Source organism: Athene cunicularia, assembly GCF_003259725.1.
Source record: "Athene cunicularia isolate RWA chromosome 4 unlocalized genomic scaffold, athCun1 chr4_part2, whole genome shotgun sequence".
Taxonomy (NCBI): Eukaryota; Metazoa; Chordata; class Aves; order Strigiformes; family Strigidae; genus Athene; species Athene cunicularia.
Window position 1 is genome coordinate 4,209,691 of NW_020799099.1, and position 16,450 is coordinate 4,226,140.

The window sequence follows — 16,450 nt, forward strand, 5'->3', positions numbered from 1 at the left end:
ATCGCCCTCTACAGCTCCCTGAAAGGAGGGTGCAGAGACCTGGGGATGAGTCTCTTCAACCAAGTAACAAGTGATAGGACAAGAGGGAATGGCCTCAAGTTGCGCCAGTGACGGTTTAGCCTGGCTATTAGGAAGCATTTATTTCCAGAGGGGGTTGTTGGGCGTTGGAATGTGCTGCCCAGGGAGGTGGTGGGGTCGCCATCCCTGGAGGTGTTTAAGAGTCAGGTCGACATAGCGCTGAGGGATCTGGTGTAGTATGGAGCTGTCAGTGTTGGGTTAATGGTTGGACTGGATGATCTTCAAGGTCTTTTTCAACCTCGATGGTTCTGTGGCGCTGGGACAGACGCTGCGAGCCAGAGTCTATCTATGAGTCTGTCCCAGGGTCCAAGAGACCATCACAGTCAGAGTCTGTCACAGAGTGAGTCCGTCCCAGACTCACAGAGTGCCTCTGTGACGGACTGTTGGGACTCTGTGACAGACTCTGTGGCTCTGTGACGCTGACTCTGACGGACTCTGTGTCCACCTTTGTGACTGTGTTGGGCTCTGTGATGGAGTCCAGGGATCTGTGATGGGCTCTCTGATAGACTCTGTGCATCTGTGACTTGGTGTCTGTGACTCAGTGTCTGTGACTGTGACTCTCTGACGGACTTTGTGATGGAGTCAGGCTCTCTGTGACGGGCTCTGTGATGGAGTCTAGGACTCCGTGATGGTCTCCATGACTGTGTCTCAGCCTCTGTTATGGGCTCTGTGACAGACTTTGTGATGGAGTCACAGTCACAGAGAACATCACAGAGTCCTAGACTCCGTCACTGATAGAGGCTGTCACAGACAGAGCCCGTCACAGAGTGTGTCAGAGTCACTGTTACAGACTCCAGCACAGAGTCACAGAATCACAGAGCCCGTCATAGAGTCACAGAGACCATCACCCTGTGACGGCCTCTGTGACTGTCGCTCTGTGACGGAGTCTTGGGCTCTGTGACTCTCTCAGCCTCTGTGACGGTGCCTCTGTGTTGGCCTCTGTGACGGACTATAGGACTCTGTGACAGCGACTGTGATGAACTGTGTGGCTCTGTGACTGTGTCGGCCTCTATGACTTGGTCTCTGTGTTGACTTTCTGATGGAGTCAAGCTCTCTGTGATGGACTCTGTGACAGAGTGTAGGGATCTGTGACTGTGACGCTGTGACTGTGATACTGTGACTGTGACGCTGTGATGGACTTTGTGACAGAGTCAAACCCTCTGTGATGTACTCTGTGATGGAGTCTAGGACTCCGTGATAGTGTCTATGACTCTGTGACTTGGCCTCTGTGACAGGCTCTGTGATGGAGTCACAGAGTCACAGTCACAGAGACTATCGCAGAGTCAGTCACAGACTTCCTCACAGAGTCCTGAACTCTGTCACAAAAAGAGGCTGTCACAGACAGAGCCCATCACAGAGCCTGTCACAGAGTGCGTCAGAGTCACCATTGTAGAGTCCAGCACAGTCACAGAATCACAGAGCCTGTCACAGAGTCACAGAGACCGTCACCCTGTGACAGCCTCTGTGACTCTGTCTTTGTGGCTCTGTGACTGAGTCTAGGCCTCTGTGACTCGGGCTTTGTGACTTGGACTCTGACTGTGCCAGAGTCAAGGTCTCTGTGACTCAGACTCTGTGAGGGTCTCTGTGACGGACTGTGGGACTGGACAGACTCCATGGCTCTGTGACTCTGACGGACATGGTGTTGGCCTCTGTGACTCGGTCTCTGTGATGGTCTAGGGCTCTGTGATGGGCTCTGTGATGGGCTTTGTGATGGACTCTGTGACGGTCTCTGTGTGTCTGTGACTGTGACTCTGTGATGTACTCTGTGATGGAGTCAAGCTCTCTGTGATGGAGTCAAGCTCTCTGTGATGGAGTCAAGCTCTCTGTGATGTACTCTGTGATGGAGTCTAGGACTCCGTGACGGTCTCCGTGACTCTGTATCTCAGCCTCTGTTACGGGCTCTGTGATGGACTGTGTGACAGTCACAGAGTCACAAAGACCATCACAGAGTCCTAGACTCCGTCACCGACAGAGGCTGTCACAGACAGAGCCCATCACAGAGCCTGTCACAGAGTGTGTCAGAGTCACCGTTACAGAGTCCAGCACAGAGTCACAGAATTACAGAGCCCATCACAGAGTCACAGAGACCGTCACCCTGTGATGGCCTCTGTGACTCTGTCGCTCTGTGACGGAGTCTAGGGCTCTGTGACTGTTGGCCTCTGTGACGGTGCCTCTGTGTTGGCCTCTGTGACGGACTATAGGACTCTGTGACTTGGTCTCTGTGACTGACTTTGTGATGGAGTCAAGCTCTCTGTAACGTCTTCTGTGACAGTGATTCTGTGATGGAGTCTAGGACTTCATGACAGCCTCTGTGACATGGCCTCTGTGACTGAGTCACAGTCACAGAGTCATGTTCACAGAGTCACAGTCACATTGTCACAGAGACCATCCCAGAGTCAGTCCTAGACTCTGTCACAGAGTCCTAGACTCCATCACAGAGAGAGGCCATCACAGATTCAGTCACAGAGTCACAGAATCACAGAGCCCATCACAGAGTCACAGAGACATCACCCTGTGACAGCCTTTGTGACAGACTGTGGGACTCTGTGACTCTGATGGAGCCTCTGTGATGGCAACTCCATGACAGTGACTCTGTGAGGGCCTCTGTGACAGACTCTGTGATGGACTGTGGGATTCTCTGATGGTGACTTTGTGACAGTGACTGTGTGTCGGACTTTGTGATGGAGTCAAGCTCTCTGAGTCAGGCTCTGTGACAGACTCTGTTACTGTGACTCTGACGGCTTCTGTGACGGTCTCTGTGACAGACTGTGGGAGTCTGTGACGGACACTGTCGGCCTCTGTGACAGACTGACTCTGACAGCCTCTGTGACTCTGACTCTGTGAATGTGACTGACTCTGAGACTCTGTGAGGGTCTCTGTGACAGACTGTGGGACTGTGATGGACTGTGTGACAGACTCTGGCTCTGTGACTCTGACTCTGATGGGATCTGTGTCGGCCTCTGTGACTCGGGCTCTGTGACTGACTTGGTGACGGAGTTGAAGCTCTCTGTGATGGGCTCTGTGACGGTGATGCTGTGACTGTGACACTGTGATGGACTTTGTGACGGAGTCAAGCTGTCTGTGACGGATTCTGTGACAGACTCAAGGGTGCTGTGACGGAGTCTAGGGCTCTGTGGCTCTGGCTTTGTGACTCTGTCAGCCTCTGTGACGGTGCCTCTGTGATGGCCTCTGTGACGGACTAAGGACTCTGTGACGGTGATTCTGTGATGGACTCTGGTTCTGTGACTGCGTCAGCCTCTGTGACTCGGGCTCTATGACTGACTTGGTGATGGCGTCAAGCTCTCTGTGACGGAATCTAGGGCTCTGTGACTGTGACGCTGTGGTGGACTTTGTGATGGAGTCAAGCTCTCTGTGATGGAGTCAAGCTCTCTGTGATGGAATCTAGGGCTCTGTGATGGAATCTAGGGCTCTGAGTGTGATGCTGTAACGGACTTTGTGGCGGAGTCAAGCTGTCTGTGACTGCCTCTGTGATGGAGTCTAGGACTCCATGATGGTCTCTGTGACTCTGTGTCTCGGCCCCTGTTATGGGCTCTGTGACGTAGTCACAGAGTCACAGAGACCATCATACAGTTAGTCCTAGACTCTGTCACAGAGTCCTAGACTCTGTCACAGATGGAGGCTGTCACAGAGTCAGTCAGTCACAGAATCACAGAGCCCGTCACAGAGACATCACCCTGTGATGGCCTCTGTGACTCTATGATGGAGTCTAGGGCTCTGTGATGGGCTCTTTGACGGACTTTGTGACGGTCTCTGTGCGTCTGTGGCTCGGCGTCTTTGACTGTGACCCTGTGACTGTGACTCTGTGATGGGCTCTGTGACGGACTCTCTGATGGAGTCTAGGACTCCATCACGGTCTCCATCATCATCTCCGTGACTCTGTGACCCGGCTTCTGTGATGGACTTTGTGACTGAGTCACAGAGTTCAGTCCATCACAGAGACCATCACAGAGTCCTAGACTCTGTCACAGACAGAGCCCCTCACAGAGTCCGTCATAGTCAAAGAGCCCGTCAGAGAGTCACAGAGGCCATCACCCTGTGACTGTGTGACTGTGACTCTGTGACGGATTCTGTTTTATTGTGATAAACTGAGCTAAGGTGTTAGATCTGATATGTGACCAAGGATCACCAGTACAAATAATAGAAATTTGTTTCATTGGGTTTTTTTCAAGTCTTACCTGAGATATTTTAGATTTTCCTTTCTGAGAAGAACATCTGAATGTCATCCCCTCTGCTTTGGAAAACTTCTGTTTATCAAAACAAATATCACACTTAGGTCTGTCAGTCTTGTTTTTGAAATTTTGTACTTGAAACATAAATTAGTGAATAGATGGGCTCTCTCAAATCCTTCAGACAACTCATTTTGAAACTCCCTGGGGTGTACTAAAAGGCCCATAGCTGTTGACATCCTGCTTCCCAGATCTGGTTATATAGTGGGGAAAGCCAAAGGGGAAATGTGTGTGTGTGTGTGTAATAATGAGTTATTTTTTAGCAATCGGAAAAAATCTTAGTTCTGCAATGGTGAACTTACAAACGTAAAGGGTCTCAAAAATTGATCTGTTTTTATTAGTCTCCACAGATTTTCATTAAAATATGTTATGACCAAAAGAGGCCTCTAAATTCTCAAAGGGATTGGGGGAGCATTGCTATTAAAATTAAAAAAGCAAAAAATACTTTTGTGTAGGGAAACAAACAACAGTTTGTCAAGATCAGCTGTAAAATGTGATCATGTCTTGCAAGTTAAAACTCCACAAATACTGGGGCAAATGAACAAATTATTATTTGACCCGGTTAAAAGTGTAAATGGACGATAAGAATCATGGCGATCCAAGGTATTGCAAACCATGAGAAAAAGTGGGAAGTCTTTGTCATAATTTACACCATGCTCCTGAAATGATAAGAGTTGTTGATGTATGTTTATAAAGTCTGAAGTGGAATAAAACTACTTTACTGATGAGGGGGGAGGAGCACAGAAGGACAAAGCTACAAAAGTGGTTTGTTTTCTTTGTTTGCAGAGTAACCTGAAGAGGCAAAGGAACTTGCTGAGTTTACAAGAATCAGCTGTTTGGAATGGAAATAGTTGATAATCACATGAAAAACACTGGGGTTTGAGGTGTTTTTTTAAAGGAACATATTAAGGAAATGTTACTTTTCTTAGCATGTGGTATTTTCCTCCCCAAAGTAAATTTAATGCAGTTTTGAGATGAAAGAGAAAAGTATCGAGAAAGCCATTAATTCATTCATCACCTATAAAGAGAATCCAAAACACATCCATCAGTAAAGGAAACTTTAGTCCTACTGGTTTATCTTGGGTCAGATGTTCTTGGAAAGCAATGATATATCTCAGCTGCTGGTTCCAGTCAATGGCTATGGGCCATGCTGGTTTGATTCCACTGCTTTTGCAGTACCAATCTTAGTACTTCCTGGTTTTTAATATATTTGAGGTCACAAATGCTCCTAGAGAGAGCCTTTGTTTCTAGAAGCTGTGCTGCAGTTATTGGCATGTGGTTCATTTATGTGTGGCAGATGACTCTTACACAGAGGTAGTTTCTCAGTAGCTCAAATACATGAAGCCTTATGCTAAATAGTCTTATTTTTACTCATCTGTGCAGAGTAACTTAGTTGTTTATTCTAGGAAGTGTAAAATAACTGCCTCTTAGTGATTGTATTTGGACATGTTATAGGCTGTTACTACTGCTATCATGGCTGTAATGTATGAATCAGAGAAAACACTTCAACTCCACCTAAGACTACAGTTACATTTTATATTAACAGTGTACTGGGTAAATAGACTTGATATATGTGCTGTACTTTTTATTAAATAGCCTCTATATTATAGTAATGTGTGTGTATGTATATTATATATCCTAAACTTTTTGTCCCATAAAGCCAGTATTTGGCCTATAAGAAAGATGGCACACAAAGCCCTTGTATTTCCCATATATAAGCTAGTTAAAGCTATATTCCCAAGTTAAGTGGGGACATTTTAAATTTGGGGATTTTTTTTTCTACTAGCAGCAGAGGTCATTTCTATGTAAAATTTCTAATGGCATTTAAAATTATTTGAATTCAAAGGCTATGCATAAATCTAGATTTATTTATTTCTTTCCTTTGGTCATATGCATGGGACTTGGTGTCAGCCAGCACGTCGGTTCCTTGGAGTGGAACTGCCCATAGCGAGTGAGCAGCCTCCCCTCAGGAGTGCCCAGAAGTCTTTTTTCAGCTGGCCTGAACTCTTTCCTCCTATCTGGAAAGTCTCTTCAGTCTCAGAAATCGTCATGGGAAGCTCTGGGAGGGTCTGTCCTCCTTCTAGCTTTCGTCCCAATCTTTTATTCAGCAGCATGTAAATCTCCTAGTTCTGTCATATAATTGTTAGCTTTTTGTGGGTGGCCAGCAGCTAAGCACCCACACAGTCACTTGATCACTTCCCCCCAACACGCTCCCCCCAGTCTTTATTTCTGAGCATGATGTTTCTGGGAAGCTTTGGTAAGTTTTCTACCCAGAAACTTCTAGATATGCCATGAAGACCTTCTGCTGTTTCTTCAAGCTCTTCCTCGCACAGAATTGCTCAACCATTGCTATAAGCTGTATGAGTCTCTTTAGAGAGCAAAATCGGCTGTTCAGATATGACCTTTTAGAGACATTTTCCTGGCACAATCTTTTATTTCAGGATCTGTACAGACAGAATACAATACTTAGTAGGCTTAAGCCTGGAGCATGAATCCACAGCCCTCATTCTTATTTTAGGTGTGTGATTTAATGTGGTATTGTGATGACAAAATGGCCAAAACTCTCCTATGTGGTTTCATACTTAAAGAGTCTCTTTGTCCAGGCTGGATTGTGTGGTGAGGACAAGGTTCCTTAGCAGTTACATTGCCTTCTAGTGCTTTAGAAAAGATTTGATGGATTTACTTGGCCTTCCTGCTTCTTGTGAAAAATGAAATAAGGAGAAAGCGATCATTTAAAGGATTCCATCACACAAATAAAGGACAGTCCCTAAAAGCTAAAAATGAATCATCTGAGGTTAGTCCTGTGGATCACAGCATGGGCACACAGGACTTGGCTGCTTGCATCATGTGGGATGCTCTTTGGAAGCTGACATGTAGCACAGGGGTGGGGTGAGTTGAATTCTACAGCAATTAATTACAGTGCACTGGCTGATAGGCAATAAGCTGTGTAAGTCATTACACCTGGTGTACTTGAGTCATCTTGGAGCAGGTGAGTGCTAGGTCAGTGATATGCCTCTGCACTATTCATCTGTGAGTAAATATGTCATCTACTAAGGCTGGAAATCATATTGATTTTTCAGAGAATAGTAGAAATTAGGCACTGAAATGTAATTTCTACTTGAGAGCTTTGTGTCTAAGATGGTTTTCAATTTTTTTTTTTTTTTTTCTTCTTCTTTCAAGAAAGGGAAATAATGGGGGGAGGTGGAAGGGGTGGTAATTTTTTTTTTATCCAACGCTAGTTTTGAATTCAGTTGTGTTCATGAAGTGTTCAGTAGAAAGGGCTTTATGCAATAACTGTAAATGAGGATACTATCATGCCATCATATCTGATGATAACAGATATATGCAGAACATCTGTGTAGCTTTCAGGGATAGGTGAGATTGGTAAAAGATGGGTATAAAACTGTGAATGATGAAAATTAGATAAAACATCTGTCCTGGTATTAGCATAGAACTGAGGCAGAGCTGATGATTGATTTTGTTCCTCTTTCTATATTAGGAGTCTGAAAAAGGTGGCAGTGCATCTTTTGCTGATGATCACTATGTAAAGCATAAAACCCATAGAAAATTTTTTGAGCTAGCTCATTAAAAGTTGATGCCTAAAGTTGACTTGCATTTCCCATTGATATGCGTACTTGGCATCATTCACTCTTCAAATTATTGCCTAGCTTCTTAAAGCACGACAACTTGAAGGATAGGTCTGCACAAAGCACGCTTATGCTCAGAAGACAGTGATTCTTCACATTTTTCAAAGCTGTTTGTAATATGCTTCATAAGAAGGGGAAGCAAAGATAGGACAGGGTTTGAGGATTTTGGCTGATGCATCTCTAGTGACACCTTGTGGGATATTTCACAGAAGCGTCTGTCACTTCGTTTTTGAGGAAAAAATAAACTGAAAGGCTTGTTGGGCAAAAAGTTACCCAAATACTCCACGTGGGATATGGTTAAACTTCTTCACCCATCTATAGTTTTTCAGGATTGTCTTGTAACTTGTAGTTAGTAGACAGAATGAAATACACAACATCAAAGATGCTCTCTGGCAACTAAGGACAACAGAGAACTGAAAGATGATGCTTTTGTTGTCAGGTTGAATGGTGACTACTGTTTTTTCCTTCAATGCAGTTTCTAGAATTGCTAATTTATAATCCAGATATTCAGGTTTAAAATTGAGATTTCAGAACTGATAAGGCAGGTTATTTGAGTAAGTAGTTAATCAAATCAGCTAAGCAGAAATCTAGCAATTCTTAGGATTTTCATTGCTATAGAAATTTATACATTAAAAGCAAAAAATGTTAGACTGTTTTTCCTAATCTTAATTGATTTCATTGTTGTTAATATTCTCTACTGATGTCTTTTGTAACTCCAGCATAAAGTCTCATTTTATAACTTTTAAATTAGAATGATGGGAGAAGCCATGCAAACCTGTCTTTGGGTGAAAAGAAAAGCTGAAATATTTGCATGTTGCTTTTTTCTTTAACCTGTTCAGTTTAAAGTCAGATCCTACCTCCTCAAGACATCCTTAAACATCATCAAAGTGATTTCTCCACTTTCCTTAATGTATAATATTACTTAGATCAAAAAGTTCATGCCTATTCCCCCAGTCCAGAAGTGGATTTGCATTTCCTCAGGTACTAGTCAGGACTGTGCAATTCGTTATGCACTGATTTGTCTGTACAGGCATCTAGCAACTTGCTCCTCTCTTGAATTGTCTGATCTTGAACTCAGGCCTTCCAACAGACTTAGCAGGTTGACTTACTCCATGAGTGTGCTAGGTACATCACCTTGTAAGAAATATTTTGCTGTTGCTACAGAGGCAGTTCGGATGGAGACTCTGTAGCCTGGTAAATAGGGCTTTTGCTGTTAGTAGTAAAAGACTGTAGACATTGTACTGGCCTAACAATGCCATGTCTCAGGCCTTGTCTGGCTTTTAGCTAGCTTTTATCTGAGCTTTGCTCTGTAAAAACTATTTATATAAATATCTGAGAACATAGATGTAGTCATTTAACAAACAGTAATCTTTATGTTAGTTGGGGCTGGGGTGGGCTGTGTTGCAATTTGGAATTTAAACTGGTAGCTGAGTATGAGAGCTGTCTGTGTTAAAAAACCATAACCCACAGGGACCCCCAGCACCAGTGATGAACTCTCCCAGTGAAGAATTTGGGATGTTGCTGATAAGCTGCCATACCCTCCTGGTGTTTTGGCATGAAGACGACTGGTGCTGCTGCCTTCAAGACCCAGAGGGAGACAGAAAGGGCAAGTATAATGCCAGAAGAAATAAAAGAGTAGGTATTAGGAAGTTTGCGTATGTAAATCTAAACTGTATTATTAACCATAAGTGAACTAATAATAATAACAACTTCTGTTTTAGTTAGACTGCTAAGATTTTAACTAGATGAAATGTTTCTGGGATTTTTAGATTGATAGCATGTACATCACTCTTTATAGAATGGCTGAAAATAATTAATGTTTTTACTGAATTCTTTGGTTATACAATCAGACCCCAGTCGTGCTTTCTGGAACAAAATAAAGTACCAAAACATTTAACTGATCTTCAGCAAATAGGAGTTAAAGATGAACTCTATAAATAGCCTTCTGGCTTTTGATTTTTGACAGAGGCTTCCCCCCCAAGGTGAAAGGATAAAGTAATTTGAAGCAACTTTGCAGTGCAGACCCAGCCACTAATTCAACAAGACTTCAAATTAGACTCATCTTCTAATAACAAATTCTCAGTAATGAACAATAGAGGTAATGCATCTGAAATAACCAGGTTCTTATAACTGACACGGAAGCTTATTTTTTCTGTGGAACACTAAATACAAAAAAAAAAAAAAAAAAGTAGATGAAGACATATTTGACTGTTCAAAGCACTTTGGCATGCTTCTTCAACTTCATTTCCTACGGCACCAAGGAAGAGTAATTTCCTTTTAATTTCTTCAGCTGTGAAATCTAGTAACTTAGCAGCTTTAAAAATAACAACTATCACAGTTATCACGGTTTCATTGTCACTGGCTATGTGCCCCTGATGTTGTTCCTAGGTTTTGAGGACTAGCAGTAGTCTTAAATCCATAAGAAGGCTGTAGGTTGAAAGTTGACCTTTTTTTCTCTGCAGGGCACATGAGTGATATAAAAAAGAACAGTTAGATGCTTGTTTCTGTTCCAGTGAGGGTAATAGTGAACTTTACCTCTCAGTTCAGTGGGTTCAGGACCATGCTGTAGCTGCAGGACAGATGCAGGATAGGAAAAGAGGGCTGGATGGAGGAGACAGTTCTTAGAGGTGCTCAAAATCACAGCTGATGAGGCAAGCCTGAGCAGTGGAGAGAACAAGGTCAGTGGTAAAATGAGTTTTTATTTCTTTTGCAGGCTAATATTTGAGAAAACAAATGTTTTGCTGAGCCAAGTCTGTTGGACCCCAGAAATAGCAGTCCTGTGTACCTGTGGCATACCTACTTAGAACAAGAAAATATGTATTCTAAGACCTTTTTAAAATAAAATAACTGTTAGTAAAGACTAAGATTAATTATGGTAATAAAATAATAAGAGAAATACTGTGGTGTCGCTGAATATGCCTTCCAAATTTCTACTTCATTTGCTTTTCTTTATATAGAGAACATTCTTCTGCTCTCTACTGTTATTTCAGGGTAATTTGGTACTAAATTTTGTTTGTTTGTTGTTTGTTTTTTTTTTTCCCTTCACAATGTGTTGGCCTCTTCTTTGGTATAACAAGACTTAGATTCATTATGTAAAATTCACTGAGTTTTAAGTCAGCCAACTCAAATATCTGGCTCATAGTTAATACCACAGAAAAGCTTAGTGATGTAAGTGGTGCAATGCCTACATGAAATGGTGTCACTGAGCTTATTTTTACATATTATCTCCTTAATAAATGCTAACATTTTCTGTGAAGGAAATACCATTCATAACAAATTTTATTTTCTTGTGGTGCTTTGAGGATAACTTGAATGTTGTCTTCAGTACAGCTCTGAAAACTGCTGCAAACCCTGCAAACATGAATGTCAACCTCTTAAAGGGTTGATCCCTCCAGTTGTTTTTTTTTTTACATGCTAAGCACACTAAAAATGACTTTTAAATGCCTGCTGGTGATGCTAAATGAGGGCATGAGAAAAATAGCACAATAGGGGTATTGAAGAATAGCAGAATTCCTTTTTAACACTTGAATCAATATATGACATCACTGGGGTGATTAGTGTAACTAATGCAAAGGGGCAAAATTGTATTGATTTCTGTAGTGAATGGTATATTTTATATTTAGGTGTTGAATACATACAGTCATGTTCTTTCTAGTGAATGTATATCTACTGGGTATTCAGACAGTTCAGTTTGCTGGTTTGATAAGCTTTTTCTGAGAGACGGCCTGATGAATGGCATGAATATGAATTAATTGCTTCCCAGAAACATGTTAAATATAAGCTTACAGATGTATTCTTTTTCACGTTGAATTTGCTGTTCCTTGAGATGCTACACATTTTGCTCTGTGTATGTGTACACATATAGTATTATTTAGAAATAAATTTTCTCTTTTTTAAAAAAATACATTTAGATTGACCTTAGAGTGAAACATTCAGAAATAGAAATTATGAGAATTAGTTACAGCTGACATGATTTAGATGGACTCAGTACATAACTCATTGTCCTGTCTAGTAAAGGTTTGCTGTTCTGAAGAAAACTGGTAGGGGAAAAAAACCCCAAACAATATTTTTTTTTTCTGTTCAAGATCAAGTATTTTAAAAACTTTAATCAACATCTCACTATCCAAGAATGCATTTTTTAGAGCCTTCTGGTGATTTCCACCTACTGATTTTAGGAACCTTTTTTCCTGTTTAGTGGAACTGGAGTAACTGTTTTGGCTAGATGTGTGGAAGACCTGTTTTCTGTTGTTTGCTCTCATTTTCTGAAAAGTGCAAAGCCTGGGGATATTCGAAGTCTGTACAGCACCACTTACGAAATGGATCTCTTTTCTGTCCTCAGAGTTATGCACTGGTTGCAGTGTCACCCATCTGGCATCTCAGCCTGCTGCCTTGCCCTAGTCAGAACAATATGAATCCAGCTGGGAAAACAGAGCAGGCAAGACTGAGCAGGCTAAAAGAGGCTGAAGCAAGTTCTTACACTAGCAAGAGCCTGATCTCCAGCAGCTCATCTCTTTGCAAAGGGCTCTTGATGTGAATTTTCACACTGGAGCTTTTTGCTGGCAGAAAGCCCTCACTTGGCATGAGCTCTGCTGTTTTGTTGGGTACCACGGGAGAGGAGTACTGTGGAATGGACCTCAGCAGCTCTGATCCCAGAATGGCTTGCAATCAACTGTGTTTTGGATGTATGGCTGGTTGGTTTCAGCTGAACTTTGAAGCCAATTGCAATGGTTTTCCAGAAGTGAGGCAGTAACACTGGAGGAGAATGACCAAGCAGAGGCTATCCTGCATGAGCACTCAGAAGCAGGTAGACAACTGGGGGAATGCAAAATGAGATGCTGCCTGGCAGGCAGGCATTTAAGCCATGGATGCGATCAGAGCCCAACATAAGAAAGTCTGTTCTACTTTGTCAGGGGAAGAGTAGTTGTCTTTGTCTGGAGTGCATGATTTAACACAATTGTAGTAATAGTTGGGACCTTCTTCAGGGAATATTTTTGCAGAAAAATGATGACTTGGTGAAATTGAAGCTAGTCCTACTGTCCCTTGCCATGAAGAAAGGTCTTTTTTCAGAGGTAACGAGGAATGAGGGATGACTGGACCACTGCTGCAGGAGGGATGGAGGTGAGGAGGATGCTGTCCCCAGGTGCTGCTCTGCAGGGGTTCAGCAGCTGGTTGAGACACGAATGCATCAAGGGTAGCAACAAATTCGGAGCGAGGCTGTTGCTTTCCAACACTTGCCTTTTCTCATGCTTGGGGTAAGGAGGTGAGAGCACCTGGCTGCGTAGGGGGCTGGAAAGGGGGCAGATGGATGGGCAGCAGGTTCCAGTGTTTTCCTGTGCCTCACCTCCCCTGAAGGCAGAAGCACTGGTCTCGGTGTACTTCTCTGCAAGGGGCCGGGGGCTGCAGTACTTGTCCCATGTGTGTGAAGAGTGGCAAAGGAAAGGCTAGCTGTGGTCTGAGCTAGAGGGCCCGAAGTGTGTGCATATTGACTGGTCTGAGGCCAGTGGTTAGATGGCCTTCTCCATCCCCTTTTCACCAGAAAATTAATTCTGCACCCAATAAAACTTCTGTTGTAATTACTAGGTTTCTGCAGAAGAGTTGTGGTTTTAATGAATTATCATTTTCAAACAGACCAGTCTTTAGAAAATTTTCCACCAGCTCTATTGCTGGGCCTACAGGTGAGGAGACTATACTAGGGGAGATGTAGCAAGATGAATTGCCTGAAGAAGAGAAATTGGAAGAGAAGACTGAAAAGAGATTTGAAAAAGATTGACTGTTTCTTTCTTGCCCAGCAGAATATTTATCTGCCTGTGTATAAATATAATGAATGTAAATTTAGCTTGGTCCTTTACTGACTGAGAAGGAAGAATTTGGAGACTTCTAGAAAATGCTGTAGATTTTATTCTGGGATAGCTGTACTGATTTTTTTTTTTTTTTTTTTTTTTTTTTTTTTTACTTTGTCTGAACACACAGCCTTTTCTTCCCTCCCCTTCCTTAACTACCCCAGGCCTCTTTGCTCCTGTGGGGCTGTGTGAGTAGTCCTTTATTTGATGCCCCTGTTTCCATTAATAGTTTTCTTTGTTTCCATGTCTTTTCTCTAGATGAAAGCACTGGGCCATCTAAGCCTGAGAAAAGCAAAAAGGGGTCTCTAATATCTGAATCTAGAACTCAATCCAGAGGACCTGTTCTATTAAAAAGCCATCCACAAAACTCTGCTGTGAAAAAATAACAGTTTTACAAAAGGGTGAGTTTGACCTCTTATAATTTATATAGCCATTGAGATTTCATACACAATTTGGTGGAAGTGTTGGCCAGTTCTCCTGCAGCAGCTGCTGTGGTGAAATGAAGCTGTTTGATAGCCCTTGTATTGCTTCCTTTTAATTATATAACAGATATTTGCACTGTCTGCTTACATCTCTCTTTCTCTGTCTGGCATTTGAAAGTGAGATACTTGAATTGTTGCTAAATTTCATGGTGTTTTGGTTTTGTGCTAACAGCACAGGTAGATGGCAGAGGCAGAAGACAGATTGACTTGCTGGTATTGCCTCCTGTTCCCGTGTCTCTGTAGTGAGGAAGTAGAATTTCTGTAGCTAAGCTCCAAGATGATATCTAAGTACAACTATACTCAGTCAGCAGTAATATCTTTTGTTGGAGGGTCGAGTACAGCAGGAATATTAAGCTGTGCAATTTTCTTACACTTCTTGGATGGTAGGAGTCAGGAGACACATGATGTGACTTGTGGAGGCAGCACTGTGGTTCTGTGGCAGAACAACCCTCAATTTATCCTCTGACTGCTGATCTTCCCCCCAGTAACATCACTCCACTGCAAACATACTGATGTGCCAGCACTCGGGGAGAACCTCATGCCCTGGGCAGTCACCCAGTTACTAAAAATCCTAATTGCTGGCATTTGTCTTCACATCAGAAGGCGTCCCCTGTTTAGTGCAGCCTACATATAAAACGTCCCACGTAGTTTGTAACCATCCTCCTGCTTTCACCGTGTGTGGGAGTTTATCTTTACTAGAAACAGTAATTGCAAAAATGCCCTTCATACTTACTGAAAGCAGTAGACTGCTCCGCTCTGACTCATGGAGTGAGCCCAGGTATTGGGTAGCAGCTTGTTGCTTGATAACATGTTTCTCTATTGTCTTGTGCAATAGAAGCCTAGCTCTGTGTCAGATACAATATTGCAGGTGATGTCTATGATGGTTATGTCTCTACCAGAATCTAGGATGAAGCAAAAACTACAAAACTGCTGCTGACTGATAAAGCAGCCTTGCATTGGTTCATCTGGGCTTCAGAGTGAAGGGGCTCACATTTCTAGTTTCAGTTTTAGAATAACAAATCCAGTTTGGATCGTGCACCTCTAGCTGAAATAAAAGCCATCATCTTTGTTCTGTAATCATATTGCTTCCCTACTGGATCCTTAGGCTCCTTCTTTGCTGTCATTTTAGCTGATTTTTGTTTTCTGTAATGTTCATTGGTGTTTTACTTCAGTAGGAAATCCCCTTTTTAAAATGCCTTGTAATGAGTCACTGCTGGTGTTTGCTTCAAACTGAAGGGGATTCCTACTATAAAATTGTATTATTGCTAAAATATAATCCTGTTCCATTGCGTAGGTTGTAGTTTAAAGCAGCAAAAGGTTTGTGGGAGCTGTAGGGTAAGCAAGCAATGTGGTTGCTAGTTTTGTGTATTAAATTGGGGATTAATTGCAATTCCAGTAAGAAGTAAGCAGCTTAGAAGTTTAATAGATCAAAACCAACCTCAAACTGAAAATATTATTCAGCACTTATGTATCTATGAAGTTGTACAGACAAAATAACCCCCAAACCCAAGCCATAACAGTTTGTGTGTTCCCAGTAACAAATATTAAGATTTGTTCATCAAGAAGCACAGTTTGGTATGGTCTTTTTTGGGGGGGGCTGTGTGTATATATGTTCATTATGGATTTAAAATTAAATTGCTTTAAAAATGTTTCTTTAGAGTATGGAAGATTTCTTTGAATTTCCATCTTTCACTGTAAATCTGATTATCCTCGTATCTATATTACTGTTGGTTTAGCCCCTGTTGCTTTAAGCTGCAGTCTTCTGAAACCAATCGTCTATCACTTTCTTTTGTCTGGAGTAACTTCTGCAACACTGTCATGCTGGAGTTTTGGTGACATTTCAAATCTATGTGTGCCTGTGCATGCACAGAGACACTGGAAATTTCAATTTGCCATAGCCTTTGGTCCTGCCTCCTCATGTCCACAGAGATAAGCAGGCAATCCAGGTGTATTTTCTGAATGCTTTCTTGGTCCTCCCTTTCAGCTCTGGATTTCCTTCCTAATTTTCAGAGTCTAGATTACAGCCTGTAGAGGCTGTAATCTAGACTCCCCCATTCTGCTGGTGTCAGCTACCTCCACACTCAGCACTAGATGAGACAACTTGCTGTCTGCTGCTTTTGGACTCTGAAAGTCCTCCCAGCCTTCCCCCCCCCCCC

At 42.5% G+C, this 16,450-nt stretch overlaps 1 protein-coding gene across 1 annotated transcript in view; it reads left to right on the forward strand.

Annotated features, from left to right (window-relative positions):
* Positions 1–320: 320 nt before the first annotated feature.
* Positions 321–16,450, forward strand: part of TNIP3 (TNFAIP3 interacting protein 3) — an 82,919-nt gene continuing 66,789 nt past the window's right edge. Inside the window, exons 1-2 of the mRNA XM_026847889.1 lie at positions 321–418; positions 2,964–3,105. Of these exons, the coding sequence (XP_026703690.1) occupies positions 321–418; positions 2,964–3,105 (240 nt within the window). The remainder of the gene's footprint in view (positions 419–2,963; positions 3,106–16,450) is intronic.